The following is a 20,353-nucleotide window of genomic DNA, read 5'->3' on the forward strand; positions in this document are numbered from 1 at the left end:
CGCTTTCTTACCGTGGAAGAAAAGTTCTCATGCCTAAGTACTTTATTGCTAGATATGTGCGCTTCTGAGACTGAAATTTTATCTACTTTTTTTTGTTTTTCTTTTGTTTCCCAGATTGATCGTCTACGATTTGACCTCCAGCAGGTAGAAAATTCTTTAAACCAACTAGAAACAGCAAGCTAACAAACATTAGACAAACAGATTGAGCCATTGGTTCTTTGTAGTAGGCTTCCTGGACCAAACTTCATGGCTCTGCTTACCGTAAGCAAAGATTTGCGCTAACGGTAGCAGGGCATCGCGCTAACATCGAGCAAATTTCACGGGTTAGCAGGGAACTTTTGCTTGTGCGCATGCGTACCACACGTTACTAGGCATTCTTCACTTACACATCTACCATAAGTAAAGATTTGACACTAACGGTAGCAGGGCATTCCGCGCTAACATCAAGCATATTTCACGTGTTAGCAGGGACTTTATGCTTGTGTGCGTGCGTACTCCGCGTTACTAAGGATTCTAGGGCATCTAAATTTGTGCGAATGGTGCTCAAAAGCGAAGAATTATGTGACTCAGAGCCATGAAATTGGGCCCAGATGTCTTGCTGATGGCCTGTGCTAGGTTCTGAGGTTTAAACCCTCCTCCATGCTGCAAGTCAAACTTTTTGGCTTACTGGTGAGCCAGTATGTAACAGAATATTCCTGCATTTGTTGGCCTGGTCAGTGGGGACACTTGTGTCCTTGAGCAAGGAATTTTATCGTAGTTTCTTCTCTCCATCCAGGAGTACAAATGAGTACCAGCGAGAGCTGGGGAGTAACCTGCGATGGACTGGTAGCGTGTCCAGAGGGAATAGAAATATTCTCAATTGTTTAATGCCAAGGCAACCAAATATAAATGAGCCATATTGGCTCGGGACAGACTGAATATTTGTACTTCCAGCATTTGTGTAATCTTTGGGGTTACTTCCGTTCTTTAAAAGCTGTTGCCCTTAGAAGTGGATTACAAATTGAACTTTTAGAAAGATATTAAATGTCCCTTTGGTTGTTAAACAGCTTTACAACAGCTTATTTTATTTCCTAATTTTTGTTTTTGATAAGCAACATTACTGAAAGATTAAGAGATAAAATAAAACAAATACAAAATCTGAATATTTTGTTAAGATCTTTGTTGTTTTGTTTACTTTATTTTTCCAGTGAGTAATCCCTCCTACTCTTTGAGATCTCTTCCAGTGAGTTGACCAACAACTTTTCAAAACATTTTCAGGCTGTATTTTTGATCGTGTGAGGGTGCTCTTAATTCTTTCTGGGGTATACGCGATTCGTCCTGCACAGTTTTACTCTGCGTTTTATCACTTTTGTAGTGGTGTAGTTTTAAGTTGCATTAAAGGTGGATTATAATGGCTCATTTAAAGGTCTTATTGTCCGTGCTGGGTATGATGTCTGTGGTGGTAATGTATTCCAGTCTTCAAAACCTGTTTTTGGTATGAATGAATATACCCCCGGAAGTGGTGCAAATATGTTTGAGAGCGCCCTCACGTGGTTCAAAATAAGGTGCATCGCACAAGAGTTTGGCACCTACACTGGTAGGCCTACCTTACAGTCTACTGACTTGCCCCACTTTACAGGGCATTCACACATTGAGATTGCAGGCGAATGATTTCCAGGTTTTTTTCCAATTTTATTTTAGTTTCTCAAAAACCTTCTTGATACTTCAACTTTTCTTGAAAGAAGTAAATTGTCAAAATTGTCACCCCAACATGAAGTTTTGTACTTCTGTAAACCTGAGTTGGTTCTGGTGGAACCCAGGCCTGCAAGCCAAATATCATCCCCGAAAATGAAGAATTTCAAAGTGAAGAGAAGATTGTGGATATAATTGGTTCACCAAACTAAACTTCCTTGGGCCATGCTTGGGTGTAAGTTTTTTTTAAAGACTGCACGATGTTATTTAGCAAGCATTTTTTTATTAAAACAAAATGTCCACAATTCCTCCTTTTTTATAAAAATGTGTCCTCACCGTCTGCCAACCCCCCCCCCCCCAAAAAAAAAAAAACACCAAAATTACAAATATTGTGCCAAGCCTTATTCAACATGCTATTGTTCCAGAGTTGGAGTAGTGTGACAGTTTGCCATTGTCCCTCTCACAATCATCTGGCCACGCCCATCGTGTGGCTGAAGGTTAAACTCGTTAACAGTCCATTAAGAGTTTTGTCACATCTTGAGGTATACCAATCTACATTTACATGTCAGAACAAAACAATTGTAAAAATTGTGATTTATTTTACGTGCTTCAAACTCAAAAAGATTAATGACAATATTAAACTATTTGGGGAAGTTGTGTACTAAATTAAATATGTCTTTGATAAACTATTGATGGTATTGAAGTGAAGTCAAGACTTGACCAAGTCTAGAGTCGTTATGAAAAGTGCCAAATCATGCCGGGTTAATGCGGCGCGCGGTCGGTGTGTGCACACTTACCACCGACGGATCACACCTGGGTTTTCTATTTATGTCATCTGAAGTATTCCATTTCCACCAGCTACCTATTTTGAGTCTAAACATAGAGTTTATTTGACCATTGCTTGGTGAGTATTATTTCCATTTTGCATTACAGCAGTCAGTCATCATGACAGTTGCTTCTATAAAATCTAACTTTTTAGCTTTGTTGTGTAATGCGGTCTTCTTTTTTTGAGCATGTTGAGTCGTGTACTTGTCTGACTGTGGTTGGGAGAAAATGGTATAATAAATCGACGGCTATGGCGCGCCGGCGGGCTGCAACACGTTAAATCATAGAATAAGGACACTGTCCTTACTCTATGGTTAAATAAAGCCCATGGTTGGGACCATTTCACTCTTTCCAAGAATATAGAGTCATTTCACAATGACTAGAATAAGTATTGTCGTCTAGTTAATGAATCACAACTTCTTGATTTGTGTTATTCATAATCATCATAATAACGGGGGCTGGTCATCTCGCCACCTAGCAAGCTCGCCACCAACAAAGTCGCCCCCTGCAAAGTCGCCCCCTAACCGGCTCGCCTCGAGTTGTTACAAAGTCACCCCCTGACAATGTCGCCCCCAAACAATGTCGCCCCCTAGCAAAGTCGCCCGCTGACAATGTCGCCCCAGCCAATGTCGCCCCCTAGCAAAGTCACCCCCAGAAAATAGTTAAGGGTTAGTGTTAGGGTTAGGGTTAGGGTTAGACCTTCCACAAACACATTACTTCATACGGATTTGTTTCTGAAAATGTTTTAACTATATTTTTTTACCATAATTATTGTAGCCTTAATTATTTTCCGAACAACATCTGGGGGCGACTTTGCTAGGGGGCGACATTGTCAAGGGGCGACTTTGCTAGAGGGCGACATTGTTTGGGGGCGACATTGCCGGGGGGCGACTTTGTTTCAACCCGGGGCGAGCCGGGTAGGGGGTGACTTTGCAGGGGGCGACTTTGTTGAGGGCGAGCTTGTCAGGTGGCGAGATGACCAGCAGCAGCATTCATCATAACATAGACGTTAAACTAATGTTTGTATGAGGATATTTAGCCCACCTTGTTGAGCTGTAAATGGCTCCATTTTTAACATCGGTCTCATTACTGTCGCCAATGGCGACAGTGATGAGACCGATGTTTGTTAAAAGCGGAGCCATTTACAGCTCAACAAGGTGGGCTAGAGGAAATTGGCTGTTGCCAGCTTGGTGTTTATATCCCTTTATGGGAGTTTGCCGAGTTCCCTTGATGGGAAGATCATTCAAACAAACAAACAAACAAACAAACAAACAAACAAACAAACAAACAAACAAACAAAGTGCATACTGCATGGAGCAAAATGTACTCCTGTTACCGGAGACGATAGCGGAACGACACCTCGCACGTAGGAGTAGAGCAAATGGACCCAAATGGGTCTATTTACTCTAAACAACATCCATAATATTGTAACGGGCACGTCCACTCCGTTAATGTCGAGCAGTGATGTTTCAGGCTACTGAGTTCCACAACGTCAGAGGGCGGGCTGCCGGTCGTCAAACTTCTCTTGGTCTTCGGGGAATATTGGGACTTATTTGGACCAGGGGACGGGTGGACAATAGTCGCTATTATTTTATCACTTAGTAAAAGGGACGGGAGAATTGGTCGTAGAAGGGGGGAAGGGGTGGGACGACGACTGGTTCCTACTGAAGATGAAGGCTGCAAAGGCTGACTAAAGGCTGACTAAAGGCTAAGTGTTATTGGCCCTAGAACTCTTAAGAGACTGTTCACTCCGAAGCGTAATGGTTTACTTTCTATTCAACCGGAATATCTGCTCATTTGTTCTCTCTTCTCTTTAATTATTCTTCCATTTCTACAGGGTTTTATGTATTGAAGGGTCTTTATTCAGTCAAACACAATTAATTAACTGGTAGTATATCTAGGGGATGACGATGAAGAACTACATGTAAAATGTCTTGCTAGTGGCAGTCACATATGCGGCGACCGTCCTATTTCTTCACCGGGTCTGTCCAAGTCACAAACCAAGAACATAGCAGCCGTAAAACGCTCGCCTTTTATAGATTTAGGTAGGTCGCAATTAGTAAGTGCGCATGAGCTCGCGACCTAAAGTAATTGGTTACTGTAATGCAAATTAGCGCTTGCGACCAAAAGTAAGTGGTTGCGACCAGATATGCTAATTAGCGCTTGCGACCAGCGACCTAACGCGATTGGCCAAACATGCTTTGCAGGCGTGGCTTATACTCAACGCTAAACCATGGGTAATAAAGTTTACATGTAGTTTTCCAATGGCAAGGTCAAAGTGCACATAAAATGTTATACATTTCACGAACTCTGTGTGTGTACTTACTAGTTACATGTACATTTACATAGGCTGTTTTACGTACGCAATTTATATACGTGTACAGACAATTTAACGTTAAACAACATACATCGGAAACTTGTGAATACTTAATTATCTCAACGAGATCTTAGCTGGACAATTCTAGAACATTCTCTCATATATTCTTAACAACTGTTCCTGTAAACCCTAAAGATTAGAGTAATAAACGTTCATTGTCATTACAGGTAATTATTGTCCAAGGCTGTGTCGTGAATACTGCTAAATGTGAAAGTGCCAAGCACAATAAAATACGATAAACCCTCGAACACCATTATTATTTGACAGCTCTATTTTTCGCAAAGATTTAGCCTAATAAACTCTGGGGAAAAGGCACTTTTCGCCACAATATTAATAATGAAATTAGAAACGACTGGTTTTGCTGAATTACTGAAAAGGGCACTGTGTGTGGGAAGGGAAAATGTGCTTAGTTAGATTAGGGGCCGGGCTTACAAAAGCCCCTTTTGACTTCCCACAATGCCTTTTGGCGAGGCGTGGTGACGATGCTGTTCAGACCAACCAGTGGGCAACCGACTTGTCGACTGGGATGGGCATGGAGTTGGTTGGGGTTGACAATTGGTGATAAAGGTCTATGAGAATGGCCTTTTACCCACTTTGTGGTTTGGCTGTTTATAAACTGTAAACGAAAGGTTTTGAGTTGTCTGGCGGGGGGCCAGCAGTCTCAACATGTACATCGCTCGTGTTTCCAAGATTCAAAACTACGGAAAATGGTCATTTGGCATTTATGCACCTACTCTCTGGTGCATAACGTCCCCACGAGAGGCGAGAGATCGTTCGATTAGCTCTTGTCAGGGGCTCACCCGAATGAGCACCGCGGGGTCGACACAGGGAAGCTAATCGAACACACCCTCAGGCATTTGTCAATAATTGAACATGTTATTCATTCAATACTTACTTTGTAAAGTGCATAGAGATCACTTTTTATTAGGCGCGCTATATAAATCAAATAAATTATTATTATTTATCGCAAGCTACTGCGCCACTAGGCCTATAGGAGTAGTAGTTGGTTTCCAAACATACACGATCAAAAAAGAACTTGTTTTCATGAGAAACTACGGCTTTTAATTTGCCAACAGGTCAAGATATCACTAACAATTGTAACAAGAATTGAACTAAGAGCGACCTCAAGAGGGCGCTATACTGAACTGTAGCTGTGTTAAAAATAGGTCGTTCCTTTCTCTATGTTCTAATAACCAAGTATAATTAATTGTATGAGTGATTACCAATTTATAGCTTCCTTTTAACTTCAACTTGATATAGATATAGACTATGGGTACTCAAGGACCTGCCTGCTTCCCTGGAGCATCTCTGATGTACATCAGTCCTGGCAACATCATCAACTATCACAACCTCAAGAAGAGCATCCCTAAGACGTCTACTGATGAGGTACAATGTATGAGAATTATCTGCTTGACCCACCCATTCGCAACGTTACACTTGTCCACTTCCCTTGAGACAATAAACATTCTCTCCCCCATTCCCCAGTCCCCCGTCCCACCGCTCAATGTTGATGAGAGTGAGAAGACTTTGCAAGGGGGCACGGGGGCCGTGGTGCGGGTGCCCAACGAGATACGGCCGGGATTGTAGAACGAGATACGGCCGGGATTGTAGAACCATACTCGACACCAATACCCAATTATTGACGCTTTCTTCCTATCAACCATTAAACAGCTTCCGTCCAACCCCTACCATTTGACCCCTTCCCATCCAAATCCATTCCCTCAAAGCCCTTGCCCTTCGACCTCTCCCATTCAGCTCCTCCCATTTCACCCTTAATCCAACCTCATTCTCGGTACCTTCTATCCATCCCTTCATAACTCCTCCCTTTTCTGCCATCCTTCTAACCGCTCCCATCCAACCCCTCCCATTTGACTCCTTCTCATCCAAATCCATTCCCTCAAACCCGACCTACCCTTATCTACCCGTGATGAGCAAACGTAAATTAGATCATGATTGGGTTTACTTATCCTTTTAATGTTAAGACTTTCAGTTTTATGAGAATTGTTGATTTGCCGGAGCTTTCAGTGTATGTGGAGTGATTGAGGTTCATCATTTTTAGGAAGTTCAATTAGACAGCTCAATTAGAAGTTTGGTTTACAATCTTATAACCTCAAGGTTTTTTTCTTTTACAATTTTTTTAAACTTAGCTCAAGCTAGCACTGACAAATGCACTGTTAAAGTCGCCGACGATTTCAGCGGCCCGCGATGCGATCACCAACAATGACAGTGAGGTGGTTACGTTCACTGAGCCGGGAGCCAGGATCGAGTTGGACAATTGCAACAGCGCAGAGAACGTCAAGGTCACAGTGAAAGTGATGCTGAGTAACGCAGACTTGGGAATCGCCACGCAAGCTGTGACGATGGGTGAGTTATATCCTTTATTTACTAAATCATTTTTAGTTTACAGTTTAATATCTGAAACAGAAAGAAATAATAATCATGTGATGACCCCGTGTATCAAATTCAAGTTCTGGTGGGTTAAGTCATCGAGTTTGGGTTTCCAATCCCGGTCGTGGTACTTGTGTCCTTGAGCAAGATACTTTACTGTATATAATTGATTCTCTTCACCCAGGGGTATAAATGGCTACCTGCGAGGGTAGAGGTTGATATTGTGTATGAAAAACCTTTGGAGTGCCACAGCAGCTCGGGGCTGTATACTCCCCAGGGATTTAAGACATATTTAAGGGATGTTATTGGCCCTATGACCAGTGGTTCGATTTTACAAAGAGTTGGGACTAGTCCTAACTTGGAGATATTAAACACACATGGCTAGTACTAGGTTAGGACGATTAACTAGTCCTAACTCGAGATAAGACAAATCCTAACTCTTTGTGAAGTCAATCCCAGGGCACTTATGTAAAGCGCATGTTACGGTTAGGCCAAATAAAAAAAAATACCAGTTGGTCGTCCGGATTTTTCCAAAAAGATGATGAGCGCCTTACTATTTACTATTTACTATTTTTTTTTCAAGATGGCCGCTTAGTATTTCAAATCAAACAGGCCACCAAGTCTTCAGTTTGAACCCATTGCAAACTTTTTTTATACCTATTTGTTGCATGAAGACCTGTGAATGTACTATTAGTATTAATAGGGCCGGATTTGTAAAAAGATTTGCTGGTAGGCATTCACTAATTATTGTTTTATGAAACAGACGGTTACATATGTTCGAGAGCATCACGTTAGATTCAGAAAAAAATCCTATGCCAGTCCTTTTAAAAAGATGGAGTAAAAAAAATGTTTTTTAAAAAGGTATTTTTTTTTCCCAACAAAAAATGAAAAATAACAAATAGTAAAAAAAAAGGTGCGGCCCCAAAAAAGGATGCGGGCAGGGACGATCAAATGGTGTTTTTTTTTATTTGGCCTTATTGTGAAATGTGTTATATGAGAAATTGTTTGTTATTAATTAATAGTACTGTCTAGACACGGTAAGGGAGAGCCGGTCCTCTAATTATTAAAGGACGAGCATAATCAATGATAATAAAAGCCAATGACAGCTCAAATATATCAAAGAAACTTCTCCTGTATAGGTTTGATTCATTTAACCCATAGCACACAAACAAAAAGTTACAACGCTACAGTATGCATACACAGTTACACAATGCACAGCGAAAGTTCACTAAGAGGTCAAACATGTGGCTTCCATGCTACACACACACAGACGGACGCACTCCACACGATCTATAAATAATCCGATCCAAACATGACCCTAAAAATCACAGTAATTCGGGTATACCTAAATGAGGGATTAAACATAAAACAATACTCACAGAAAGCTCTACGACCCTACCGCTCCCATAAAAATAGGTTTTTGGAGCATGGCCAGAGCCATGCTCCCTATAAATATAGAGGGAAATCCAGACCAAAAATAGCATGTGCTCTTTCAAGACGGCGGAGCTATGGAAAAAGAGAGTGAATGCCATGTGACATCCCAAAAAGTAAACTTTAAACAAGTTCAACACTGAGGGCGCACTTGGTGGAGCCCTACATTACTTTGGGGAGGTAGTGCTTTCTGCTCTACCGGCCAGGCTTCGGACTGTAAAAGGGGTAACCCTGTTTCAGCCCTAGGAGTAGGTAGCAACGACCTCTGGACAAAAATAATTGTAGCCCACATCTTGAAGTGGCCTCCCGGCTTTGTGTGTCTGGCGACTTGCATAAAATGTTTAAAAAAAGTACTATAAACCCCCCTAATTTTTGAATGTCCCCCCCCCCCTTTTTTTTCCACAGCTTTGAAGGAGCTTGGTGTGAGTAAGTTAGACGTCGTTTTACTCGCCATGCCAGCGAGACCATTCGATGAAGACCTGACCATTGACCACTACAAGCCGGTCTGGTCTGAGCTGGAACAACTTGTGAAAGACGGCAAGATTAAGATGCTGGGTGTTTGTGATCTAGATTTGGCTATGTTGACGGAGCTACAGTCATGGGCACAAGTAGGTTGACAAATACAAATATTTCTGTGAAACACTTTGAAAACATTTAAAGGCACTGGACACTCTTGGTTAATCACTGTTAGCGTCAAAACTTACTTGTTAACGATCAATGGAGAGCGGTTGATAGTATAAAACACTGTGAGAAACTGCTCCTTTTGAAGTATCGTAGTTTCAAATTTTTGAGGTCTTGACTTTGTGTGACAAGGGTGCTTTTTCTTCCATTATTATCTCGCAACTTCGACGACCAATTGAGTTCAAATTTTCACAGGTTTGTTATTTTGTACATGTGTTGAGATACACCAAGTGAGAAGACTGGTCTTTGACAATTACTTAAGGTGTCCAGGAGTGGATTTCACAAAGGTAGTCCTAACTTAGGACTAGTCCTAGGCTATGCTAAGAGATAGGACTGGTCCTAAGTTAGGACCAGTAACTCATCATAACTTAGGACTGGTCCTATCTCTTAGCATTGCCTAGGACTAGTCCTAAGTTAGGACTACCTTTGTGAAATCCACCCCATTATCATTAAACAGATATCACAATTTTGTTCATAATCAAAACTTTTTGTGGTGAAATCGACCCCTTCCCTCCAGATATTAACAGATAGGGAGACCGCCAACATAGGGCTAGACAGCTCAGTTGGAGGTCGTTGGTTCAAGTCCCACTCCAGTCAAATTTTGTTTAAACCCAAAACTTAATGAAAACTTGTGATATCCGGTTGAACAGTTTAAATGTATGCACCCTCTACTTCTTTCTTCATTGTTCTTTGAATCACAATCAACAACATTTAAATACCCTTACAAGAATTATAATATTTCATTTTACTGTACATATTTTATTCGTAGGTGAGACCTACGACAAATCAGATGAACCAAGCATCCTGTTGTGCAATTCCCCCCGCGCTAAAGGAATTTGCAGCGGAGAACACAATCCAGCTCATAGCTCATTCAGATCCTAGCGGTGAGTAATAACAATAAAAGCGGCTTCTTATAGACAAATCCAGGCGCGCAAGTGATGGGCGCCACCATGCGCTGCCCGCCATTGCTGGGGTGTCTTTATGCCTAGTTTTGTGCACAAAGACACAAGAAAACCGTTTTCCTTTTCACTTTTTATGGGAATTGAATGTCTTCCTCGACAATCTTTAAAATTTCCTTGATATGGCTGCTTGATATAACATACACATACATTCTTGATAAATTTTTAAAAATTAAGCAGAAAGTAAAATACTGAAATTCTCACAAAATATCTTGCCGATGTAACGCATTTTAGCGACTATTATGCAGTTTCGCGTCTTTGACCCCTAACTCGCCTAAGACAAGGCTTATATTTTGTTTCAAATATTTGTGGTCAGTGATCTACATTGGTATATCATGATGTCCTGTTGAGGAAATTGTGTTATTCGTTGAGGAAAACATTAAATTTCCATAAAGAGTGAAAAGAAACATAATTTCCTTATGTCTTTGTGCACAAAACTAGGCACATGTACTCCTCAGCAATGGCGTGCGGTGCTAAACACTTGTGCGTCTGTCGGATCGATCTATAAAACACACATATTCGTCACTCAATGATGATCATGTTGCTTTAGCATTTCGTATTTTCCTGCAAGGTATGTGGGAGTTCGTTTTTGAAATGAGACCTACCCTTTTCCACGTATGGTTTACAAAGTGCTGAGGCACCACGTATGGTTTACAAAGTGCTGAGGCACCACGTATGGTTTACAAAGTGCTGAGGCACCACGTATGGTTTACAAAGTGCTGAGGCACCACGTATGGTTTACAAAGTGCTGAGGCACCACGTATGGTTTACAAAGTGCTGAGGCACCACGTATGGTTTACAAAGTGCTGAGGCACCACGTATGGTTTACAAGGTGCTGAGGCACCACGTATGGTTTACAAAGTGCTGAGGCACCACGTATGGTTTACAAAGTGCTGTGATGCAATATGCTGGCGAACAAACCAGGAACACAGGGCGAACTCTTTCTCTTTCTGAAGTGTTCTGGGTTCTTTTACGTGCGTACACAACACACAGGACCAACAGCTTTCCGCCCTATCGGAAGGAGGAAACGTCATGGTTACGTATTTTGCTTAAGGACACAGGTGTCATGACCAGGACTCGAACCCACACTCTGCTGATCAAACACCAGTGCTTGAATTCGATGCTCTTAACTGCTAGGCCACGACATAATAATATAAATAATGTTGAACGTTTGTAGTGCCCCATGTCTGTCAATGATGACACTCCTGGTGCAAAAAAACATGCACTCTGATAATACACAATGACAACCAAAAGTTTTAAGGCTATGGTTTCCGAAATAGATATATTTCGAGATGAGTTTTGAATTGGGAACAAGTATCTGCTTTTCTGAGTTGAAGTGGGACGCTGTTCCAAAGAGATGGCTGGCAAGTGAAAAACAGCGATCACCCCAGGAGTGCAGGCAACGTGGAACAGTCACAGGCAGGTTGTTTGAGGCAGGCGTGTGAGTGGGTCATGAAAAAAAAAGCGGAAAATAGTTGTCCGGATTTTTTAGATAAGTTTTGAATTTGGAACAAGTATCTGCTTTTCTAAATTGAAGTGGGACGCTGTTCCAAAGAGATGGCTGGCAAGTGAAAAACAGCGATCACCCCAGGAGTGCAGGCAACGTGGAACAGTCACAGGCAGGTTGTTTGAGGCAGGCCTGTGAGTGGGTCATGAAAAAAAAAAGCAGAAAACATTTGTCCAGATTTTGGGCCATCAGGAAACTTGTTCGGATTTTGGGCCAGCACTACGAACGTTAATGGCTTTAATATAAAAACTGCGGCGTAGACAAAACATTCACCAGAAACATAGGCCACAATTCTTAAATGTAAGAATGTGTTGTGCATCCTCATTTTCAAGATATTTTTTTAGCATTCCTTAGGAGTAATTCCACAAGCGTGATGAGTCCTCGTCGTTGACTGCCAAATTTGTTACATGTCGCAAAAAAATACACACACACAACGTACGTCGTGTGGGAAAACCATTTGTGCCTAATCTTGTCTCAAGGTGTTGGCTTTTTAATACAGCTGTTAGTAAAGTGCCCTCTTTTGGTACAATGGAACAATGCAGTGAAGTACATGTGTAATAGACATGTATAATCGCGCTAAACGAAAAATTTACAACAAGGCTCCAATGAAAGAGCAACGCGGAGCATTTTACTGGGTCTAGCCCCAGACTCGCATGTCGAAATCGAATTGCAATTAACTTCCCGATTCCAGATATGTCCCGCTTGATGATCTATTTCGGATGTAAAAAAAAAAAAGCGGAGCCCAAGAAAAACGCGCAATGGAAAAATGAAAAAAAGCGGATATCCGCTGAGGAGCGAAGCTACATGCCACGTATCTTATTGAAGTTTTGTTGCTCTCTCTTTAGATATCCTTCCACCGGAGCAGTTCCAGGAGGTCTTACGATCTCACTACCCTGAAGAGCTGGACTCAGCGGCCTGGCACCCGTCGTGGGTGCTTCGTTACACCGCGCTGATTCGGAACAGGGGTATTATCACATCAAAAGGATACATTCTACGGGCGCAACGAGTGCTACCATTGGCTTAGACTGTGATTTCGACCTTTAGGAAGAAGCTGTTGTCCATCGGAGTGCTTGGTTGTTCTATCTGAAAGATGCTTTTGAGGGAGACTTATAAGTAAAGTCTGTCCCGAGCCATTCTGGCTCATCAGGCCGGTGTTATCTGGTTACATGTACCTCGGCATTAAACGACTGAGAATGTTTCTATTCCCACTGAACAGAATGACAGTCCATCGCAGGTTACTCCCAAGCTTTCGCCGGCACCCATTTATACCCCTGGGTGAAGAGAAGCAATTATAGATAAAGGACACAAGTGTCATGACCGGGATGTGAACCCAGGCCCTGATGACCTGACAGCCAGAACTTGGATTTGATGCTCTCAACCGCTCGGCCATGACGCCCTTTGACATGACAATAGGTGCGTTCGATTAGCTTCCCTGGGTCAACCCCGGTCTGCCCCCGGTACTTTCGAATAGCTTTGACGTCATTCCAGGGGTTCAACCAGGTCAGTCCCAAGTGCCCTGCTTGTGGATCGGGTCACTTTGGGCTGACCTGAGATGCGCGTCACCAAGAGGGCGGGTGAACGTTCAATTAGCTCTTATCAGGGGTTTACCCACTGAGCACTGCATGGTCGAACTAGGGAAGGTAATTGAACGCACCCATAGTAAGAGGGCTATGAATACAAATACCTGGGCCAAGCACCAGGAATAGATAATAAAACGAATGGTTTCCACAAGAACTAGGACCAGATATAGTTTCTTTGGATAGTACAGAGGGATAAGATACTTTGTAGTAATGGCTCCCGGAGAAGAGTATTTGAGTGTCAGTATGTGCAACCATCACTGACCTACGAACCACAGACAGCAACAAAACAGATACAATACATGTACAAGATACAGCAAAGGAAAGACATTTTACGCATGCATTTTGACGCTTCGTAAAATGGAGCATGGAGAACTGAAAATTAACAACAATATTTGGATAGCTTTTCCAAAATTTTACTAATTTTGACAAAAAGAGCATTTATGAATGGGAATAAAAGAATGGTTCAATATCTTGAATGTTCCTTTTAAGCCTTGCGAGGTCAAGGCCGAGGACCTCTCTTATCGTTCTTGATAATTTGCCCATTAACAAGCATTATGTTGGCATAAAACCAATTCATAACCCTACCTTTACAGAGTTTAAAAGGTCATATTTAAAATGGTGGTTACAATGTGTGTAAATACTCTTTTCATAAATTAATTTTTCTTTTAAAGTCTATTAAATTAGCTTATTAATAGAAGAAAAAAAAAAACTTTTCTATAAATCATCCTAAGGTCAATATTGTCTATTTTTATATTCCTTTGTTTTGATCGTAATGGGGAAAAAATTTCAATAATTTTGCAAAGAAATAAAGGTTTTAGTGGTAAAATTTGAGACCTGTTGAGCAGGGCTGAAATTATAGTCTAGTGATCGGTTGCGCATGTTTTGCGGGAACATTCTTTTAAATTTTGACTGGTTACAGCGTCCTCTTCGACCTCAACCGTGAACAGCAACTTTAAAAAACGAGGTGTGTTATAAAACACAACTGACTGGCATAATTCGGTAGATAGTGCACGTCTAACCTCCTCGGGGCCTGTGAAAGAATAGAATGGACCAAATGCTTGGGGAAATAGGTCCCTCTAAGGCCTCAGGAAATAGGTCCCTCTTCTGGTCACTCAAAGTCCCTTTTGGGGAATAGACGTACACTAATATGCCATTTAATCCCATTTTATTACAAGATAATCTGACATGGAGATAGAAACAAGGACATCTTATACTGTAAATAGCAAATCAGTTTTAAAGGCACTGGACACATGACTTTTGGTAATTAACGGTGTATTCAAAATAATTGTTGGCATAGAAACTTACTTTGTAACCAGCATTGGAGAGCTGTTGATAGTATAAAACATTGTGAGAAGTTGCTCTCTCTGAAGTAACATTTTTTTAGAGGGGGGGGGGGTCATGGCTGAACTTTAGAAAACCAGACCTCAGAAAGTACTACTGCTGATCCAAGGTAAACATTATTTATGTCATTTATAAACAGTATTTTTGTTTAAAGCGTAGGTTATTTGAAACAAAATCATGAAGTATGAACAATCATGATGAAATAATTTATGAAATGAATAATAATTATTATTTCAAAATCATTTGTTTAAATTAATTTTATGTACATTTTAATATGTACTATTTTACATAAGATGTTTGATTCAGGTTGGTTCGGTACACTTTCTCTCTTTTTTCTTTCGTTTTTGTTGTTTTTAATTACTTTGAGTTATTTGTTGAAACAATGGTTTGGAAATCGTTAAGTTTCAAAAGGGTTAAGTGCATTTAAAAAAATACAGAAATAAATTATTTTATTCAAATTTGTCAATATTTACTCAAGTATTAAATAAACATTTTTAAAGTAAAAAGCAAAACATGTTGCTGTTTACTTCTTGATACATTTTTATAATTTATTTTAAATTTTTTGTGATGAATACTTTTCGAGGTCACCCTTTGGTTACTTAGATATGCAAAGGGGAAGGAGCATGCTCTGCTTATGTTTGCAAAGGGGAGGGTGTGTATATAGAAAATAGGACAAAATATAAGGCTCCGCCCCACTCAACCTAACCACATCTCTTCTGGATAGGGTTTATTTAAAACAGTATCAAACTGTGATTTAAAAGCCAAAGGGAAAGGTGAATTTGAGGGTTACAAGAAATCAAATTTCTGTATTTTTTTGAATTTCTTGTGTTGATTTGTAATTGTACAGTGCCCTGTGATGTCTAGTATGTGACATGGATGCGTAAACTATTTTAGCCAGCTATAGGCCCCTAAATTTGCGACTTCTACAGTTGTTTAATTTTAGTAAAATGGGAAGGAAAGGGGGGGGGGTAATAGGAGAGGTTCCAAACGGTAAAATTAATTGATTGGTTTAAATTGAATTACATGCGTGCTAGTGAAAAAACTTGCAGGTGACCCACAACAATTTGTTGGACTAGTCGACCGGCCAGCGAGTGAAAAAATACTTGAGGGAAATATAGTTCTGTGATGGGTTCACCTCCTGCGCCAAACAAATAATTCAGTCTTTTTAATTTTGTTCAGAATCTCATTCATTCATGCTGTGGAAAGACTGGTAGAAAGACAAGCATGCCCCTTGCCAAAAACTTCCAGAATTAGGAGCTATGAAAATGTCACAACTGTGCATGTGCTAGTATATCATTGGTATGTCCCCCTCAGAAAACAGTGGCACCATCTTTGGGATTTGGTCAAAAGCTTTGGGTTCAAAGGTCAATGTTTGGGTCAAAGGTCATGATCTTTGACATTGCACTTTCTGTTCTTCCAGTGAGATATCAGTATGGACATGTGGTGAGTTGAGAGAGGAGGTGCTTTTTGCTTGATTGATTCAGGGCGGATATATGGCTCTATCTATCAGAGTGGTCAGTTTCAACTATACTGGATCAGAATTTGGAGGGTAAGTGTTTTTTTAACTGTTATAAGATTGAGTTCTTCTTAAAGACATATGGGATTGATGCCTTTGTAACTATGTAGGACACACAGGATTGAAACTACTTTAGTATGGAAGCCATGTTTAATCAACCCTGTAAACAGCGCCCTCTGTTGGAGGGTATATATTAATTTGTTACACCCTTGAACCATGGAGGTAACTATGGATAACTTTCCGTATGGCGCCACCACTTTTTCACTCATTTTTACAAAAAGGGATATATCAATCAGGTAAATTAGATACTATATTATTTTATTTCGAATGAAAAAGTGGTGGCGCCATACGGAAACTTTTCCCTTGATCTGTCCGGACAACAAATATCACAAACAAAAATCAGTAGTTGCTGGAATCAAAACTATTCTAAATCCACTTATTTTGCAAAGATGCACAGCTACAACACACCATAAGTGTTTGACAATTCTTTTATTCACTTGTTCATTTACACAAAAAAAGGGTTCAATTAATTGTTTATTTTGTCTATATACATATCAACATACATTGTAACATTTTAACAACAAATGGCTTATTACCTAACTTCCTTTCCTTCTTCATTTGATTTATTGAAAGAAGTGCCAAACAAAAATAACTAACTGAGTTAAATACTTTGAATCATTTGCATGAATTATATCGAATAAGTATAAATTGACTGTCCCAATTTGGTCTCAAGAATTGGAGAAAAATAGAGGACTTTTTGGATGCTAGGTGGCAGCAGACTTACCAGGTCCCAATTTTTACAGTGCTGCTTAACGGTAAGCAAATTTTCGTGCTTACTATAACAGAAAAATTTGCTAAGTGCAAGAAACGTATTTCACAGTTTAGCACAAAAAGTGGGCGGCCATATTGCGGGTTTACCATGGATTTGCTTTGTGACCTCATTTATTTTTGTGCGGTAAGCACCGGAAGGTTAGCATGCCTTTTTGTGTGTTTACGGTAAGCAGTGCTATAAAATGGAAATCGCACAGTAAGCACAAAATCGGCTGCTAAGCAGCGCTATGAAATTGAGCCCAGGTAAATCCATACACTTGGTTATGGAAATTTACGTCTTCTGCCACCTAGCGTTCCAAATTCTCCCATTGGTGTATGGCTTGCTTTACATGAGACCAGGCATACCACCTTAATCAGAGTCCAACAGTTTGGTTGTTTAGTTCCAATTTGGCGTTGGAATTTAACGGAACACGTTGCCTTACATCAGTCGAGTTGGTCTTTGAAAAGCGTTTGTACATGTAACCGTTTGTTTTATTAAAATGCATATATGATTAGAGAGATATTTTAAAAGTAGGACATAATGATCCACACAAGTATCACTCGAAATTGCGTGGGTTTCCTTTTACCTCGTGGACTAACACGGTCAGCCATTGATGGGAGTCAAATTTTTTACTCCTATAAATGGCCGACCGTGTTAGTTCACGAAGTAAAAGGAAAACCATGCAATTTCGAGGCAAATTTGTGTGGATCATTGTATTCTACTTTTAAAACATCTTTCTAATCATGCATTTTATAACAAATGGTTACGAACGCTTTTCAAAGACCAACTCGCCCGATCCAAGGCAACGTGTTCCTTGAACAGAATAAGAAAGGATCCTACCAAATCACTCATTAGGAAGTTATATCACAGTTTCAAATACAAGAGATTACAAAAAATTACATTCTGAAACTTGATTCATTCATGCCTTACACAAACATTACCAACGCTGTGAAGTAATTTGTAATTAATGTGGCGAGTGGTTTAGAGCGTCAAATTCAAGTTCTGATTGCTCTTTCTTTGTTGTTTATTCCTATTGTTTTTTTTTTTAAGTGCTTAGAGATGTATGAAGCGCTATATAAATGTTGTATATTAGTATTATTATTAAGCTCTGGTGGTTTTAGTCATGGGAGTGTGGGTTCGGATCTCAGTCGTGACACTTGTGTGCTTAGAGATGTATGAAGCGCTATATAAATGTTGTATATTAGTATTATTATTAAGCTCTGGTGGTTTTAGTTATGGGAGTGTGGGTTCGGATCTCAGTCGTGACACTTGTGTTCTTGAGCAAGATGCTCAACTATAGTTTTATTTCTTCACCAAGGGGTATAAATGGGTACCCGTGAGGGTAGATTTTGATAAAAACCACTGGAGGGCCACGGCAGCTCATGGCTGTACACTCCTCAGGGAGCTGAGAAAGATCTGGCTCAATGACCAGGGCGGACTTTCACAAAGAGTTAAGACTAGTCTTATCTCTGGTCCTAACTTAGGACTATCCATGCAATTTGTATATCTCCTAGGACTAGTCCTAAGTTAGGACTCTTTGTGAAATCGACCCCAGGGCACTAATGTAAAGCACATTGTGACGTTATTGTGAAATGCATATAATAACTAGTTATTAATATTATTATTATTATTATTATAACCCCACTGTGGATATCCCTATTGAAGCAGTGGTAGATTTCACACAGAGTTAAGACATTACAAGTCTTATCTCGTCCTAACTTAGGACTAGCCTTAATGTTTTTAAAATATATTTTTTAAAGAGTCCTAGGACTAGTCTAAAGTTAGCACTTTCTCTGTGAAATCGACCCCAGTCTACGAAAAACCTCATAAAATATTCAACTGGGAGTAATGCACTGTCGTCTAATTTGTACATCTTGTGCATCTTCAAATACACCATTGCATTTAGTAGGAACCTACTTTAAAGCCATTGGACACTTTCGTTAAACAGTAATGTCCAAAGGCCCACACTTCGTGTATCACAACTTATATATAAAATAACAAACCTGTGAACATTTAGGCTCAATCGGTCATCAGAGTCGTGAGAAAATAACAGGGAAAACCCACCCTTGTTTCCGCACGTTTCGCCATGTCATAACATGTGTTTACTATAATCCGTAATTCTCGTTGTCGAGAATTGATAATTGTTTTAATGTTTTCTCAAAAAGTAAAGCATTTCATGGAATAATATTTCAAGAGAAGTCTTTTACCATTACCTTCTGTAAACCCTGTAAGTTAATTGTAAATCTGTGAACTTCTGTTCCGAAAGTGTATAATGGCTTTAAAAATAGACAGCTTTTATTTTAGGTTTACGCTTTTGAAGTAGGAAGAATGTTTAACGAAAAAAGCACAGTTATTTTTTTCCAAGACCTCAAAATATTGTGATGGGATTGAGCTAGACGTGTCGTTTGTCAAAGAATATCAGTATGGAGAGACCGGAAAAAGGCCAACGGGGGTTCAACAGTTTTCACAAATGTTTCGTTTGTAAACTTAAATGCTAAAAAATATCTCATTTCATATTTAGGCAACGATCCTTCCTGATCGAAATGGATCTGGAAAAACTGGGTTAGTAACTTAGAATGATTTGGGTATTGCAGCCGTAATGCTTCCAATCGTTCTCAAAATGAATCAGTAAAAAAAAAAAAAATTATTACAAATTTTAAAAACAAAACTAACCTTCCTCACTTTTGTTCAATAACAAACCATGTTTAACAAATAATACCTTTAGTACTGTGAACCTAGTTAAACAAAATCTACACAATACAAAATACAGCATATTTGTTAATTTGTTAAAAGAATTTTTTATGTAAAGTAAACAGTAAAATAAGCAGTGTTCTATGAATACTTTTTTCCCCCATTTACAATAAGGATTTGGTTTAGAATCCTTTTTTGTTTGTTTTATATAGCTCCATGATTTTCATATTGTACTTCCCATGAGGCTGTATACTCTCCAGGGAGCTGAGATGGTTTAAGGAACAAAGTAAATGGCCCAGTGACCAGCCGATTATCTTCACTCAACTCTTCCAAACTTGGGATTAATCTTTGAATGTATTACGAGTTAAGTTTCGTAATCATTAGACGCTAGGACGCATTGAACCCAAGTTAGGACAAGTTAAATTTTGATAGGATTAAACCTAGCGTTTTTACCGAAATCGGCTGTAGGGGTACTAATATTGGAAGCGCTTTGAGACGCCCTTCGGGTGTGAAAAGCGCTAAAATAAAAACTGATTAAATTATTATAAATAATATTATTATTACTAATCTGATAG

General features: G+C 39.9%; 2 protein-coding genes across 4 annotated transcripts in view; both read left to right on the plus strand.

The window, feature by feature from the left end:
• The window catches only part of LOC117302973 (valine--tRNA ligase-like), a 41,350-nt gene extending 40,216 nt beyond the window's left edge, over nucleotides 1-1,134 (plus strand). For all 3 annotated transcript variants that reach the window (XM_033786981.1, XM_033786979.1, XM_033786980.1), the window contains one exon: nucleotides 115-1,134. In XM_033786981.1, the coding sequence (XP_033642872.1) occupies nucleotides 115-183 (69 nt within the window). In that variant the 3' untranslated portion in view covers nucleotides 184-1,134. The remainder of the gene's footprint in view (nucleotides 1-114) is intronic.
• Nucleotides 1,135-2,434: 1,300 nt separating this feature from the next.
• LOC117303449 (glutamate--cysteine ligase regulatory subunit-like) lies at nucleotides 2,435-13,286 on the plus strand. The gene is made up of 6 exons (XM_033787648.1): nucleotides 2,435-2,575; nucleotides 6,134-6,259; nucleotides 7,021-7,237; nucleotides 9,098-9,300; nucleotides 10,143-10,257; nucleotides 12,685-13,286. Exons 2-6 carry the CDS (start codon nucleotides 6,143-6,145, stop codon nucleotides 12,861-12,863), a joined length of 831 nt encoding a protein of 276 aa, XP_033643539.1. The 5' UTR covers nucleotides 2,435-2,575; nucleotides 6,134-6,142; the 3' UTR covers nucleotides 12,864-13,286.
• The last annotated feature ends 7,067 nt before the right edge of the window (nucleotides 13,287-20,353 follow it).

This window comes from Asterias rubens, chromosome 19 (genome assembly GCF_902459465.1).
Source record: "Asterias rubens chromosome 19, eAstRub1.3, whole genome shotgun sequence".
Taxonomy (NCBI): Eukaryota; Metazoa; Echinodermata; class Asteroidea; order Forcipulatida; family Asteriidae; genus Asterias; species Asterias rubens.

Excerpts from the sequence above, each read along its gene's own strand:
- LOC117303449 (XM_033787648.1), top strand. The coding sequence starts at position 6,143 with ATGGGTACTCAAGGACCTGCCTGCTTCCCTGGAGCATCTCTGATGTAC. Across the intron at positions 9,301-10,142 it reads AGCTACAGTCATGGGCACAA|GTGAGACCTACGACAAATCA; the intron begins GTAGGTTGACAA and ends TTTTATTCGTAG. Across the intron at positions 10,258-12,684 it reads AGCTCATTCAGATCCTAGCG|ATATCCTTCCACCGGAGCAG; the intron begins GTGAGTAATAAC and ends CTCTCTCTTTAG.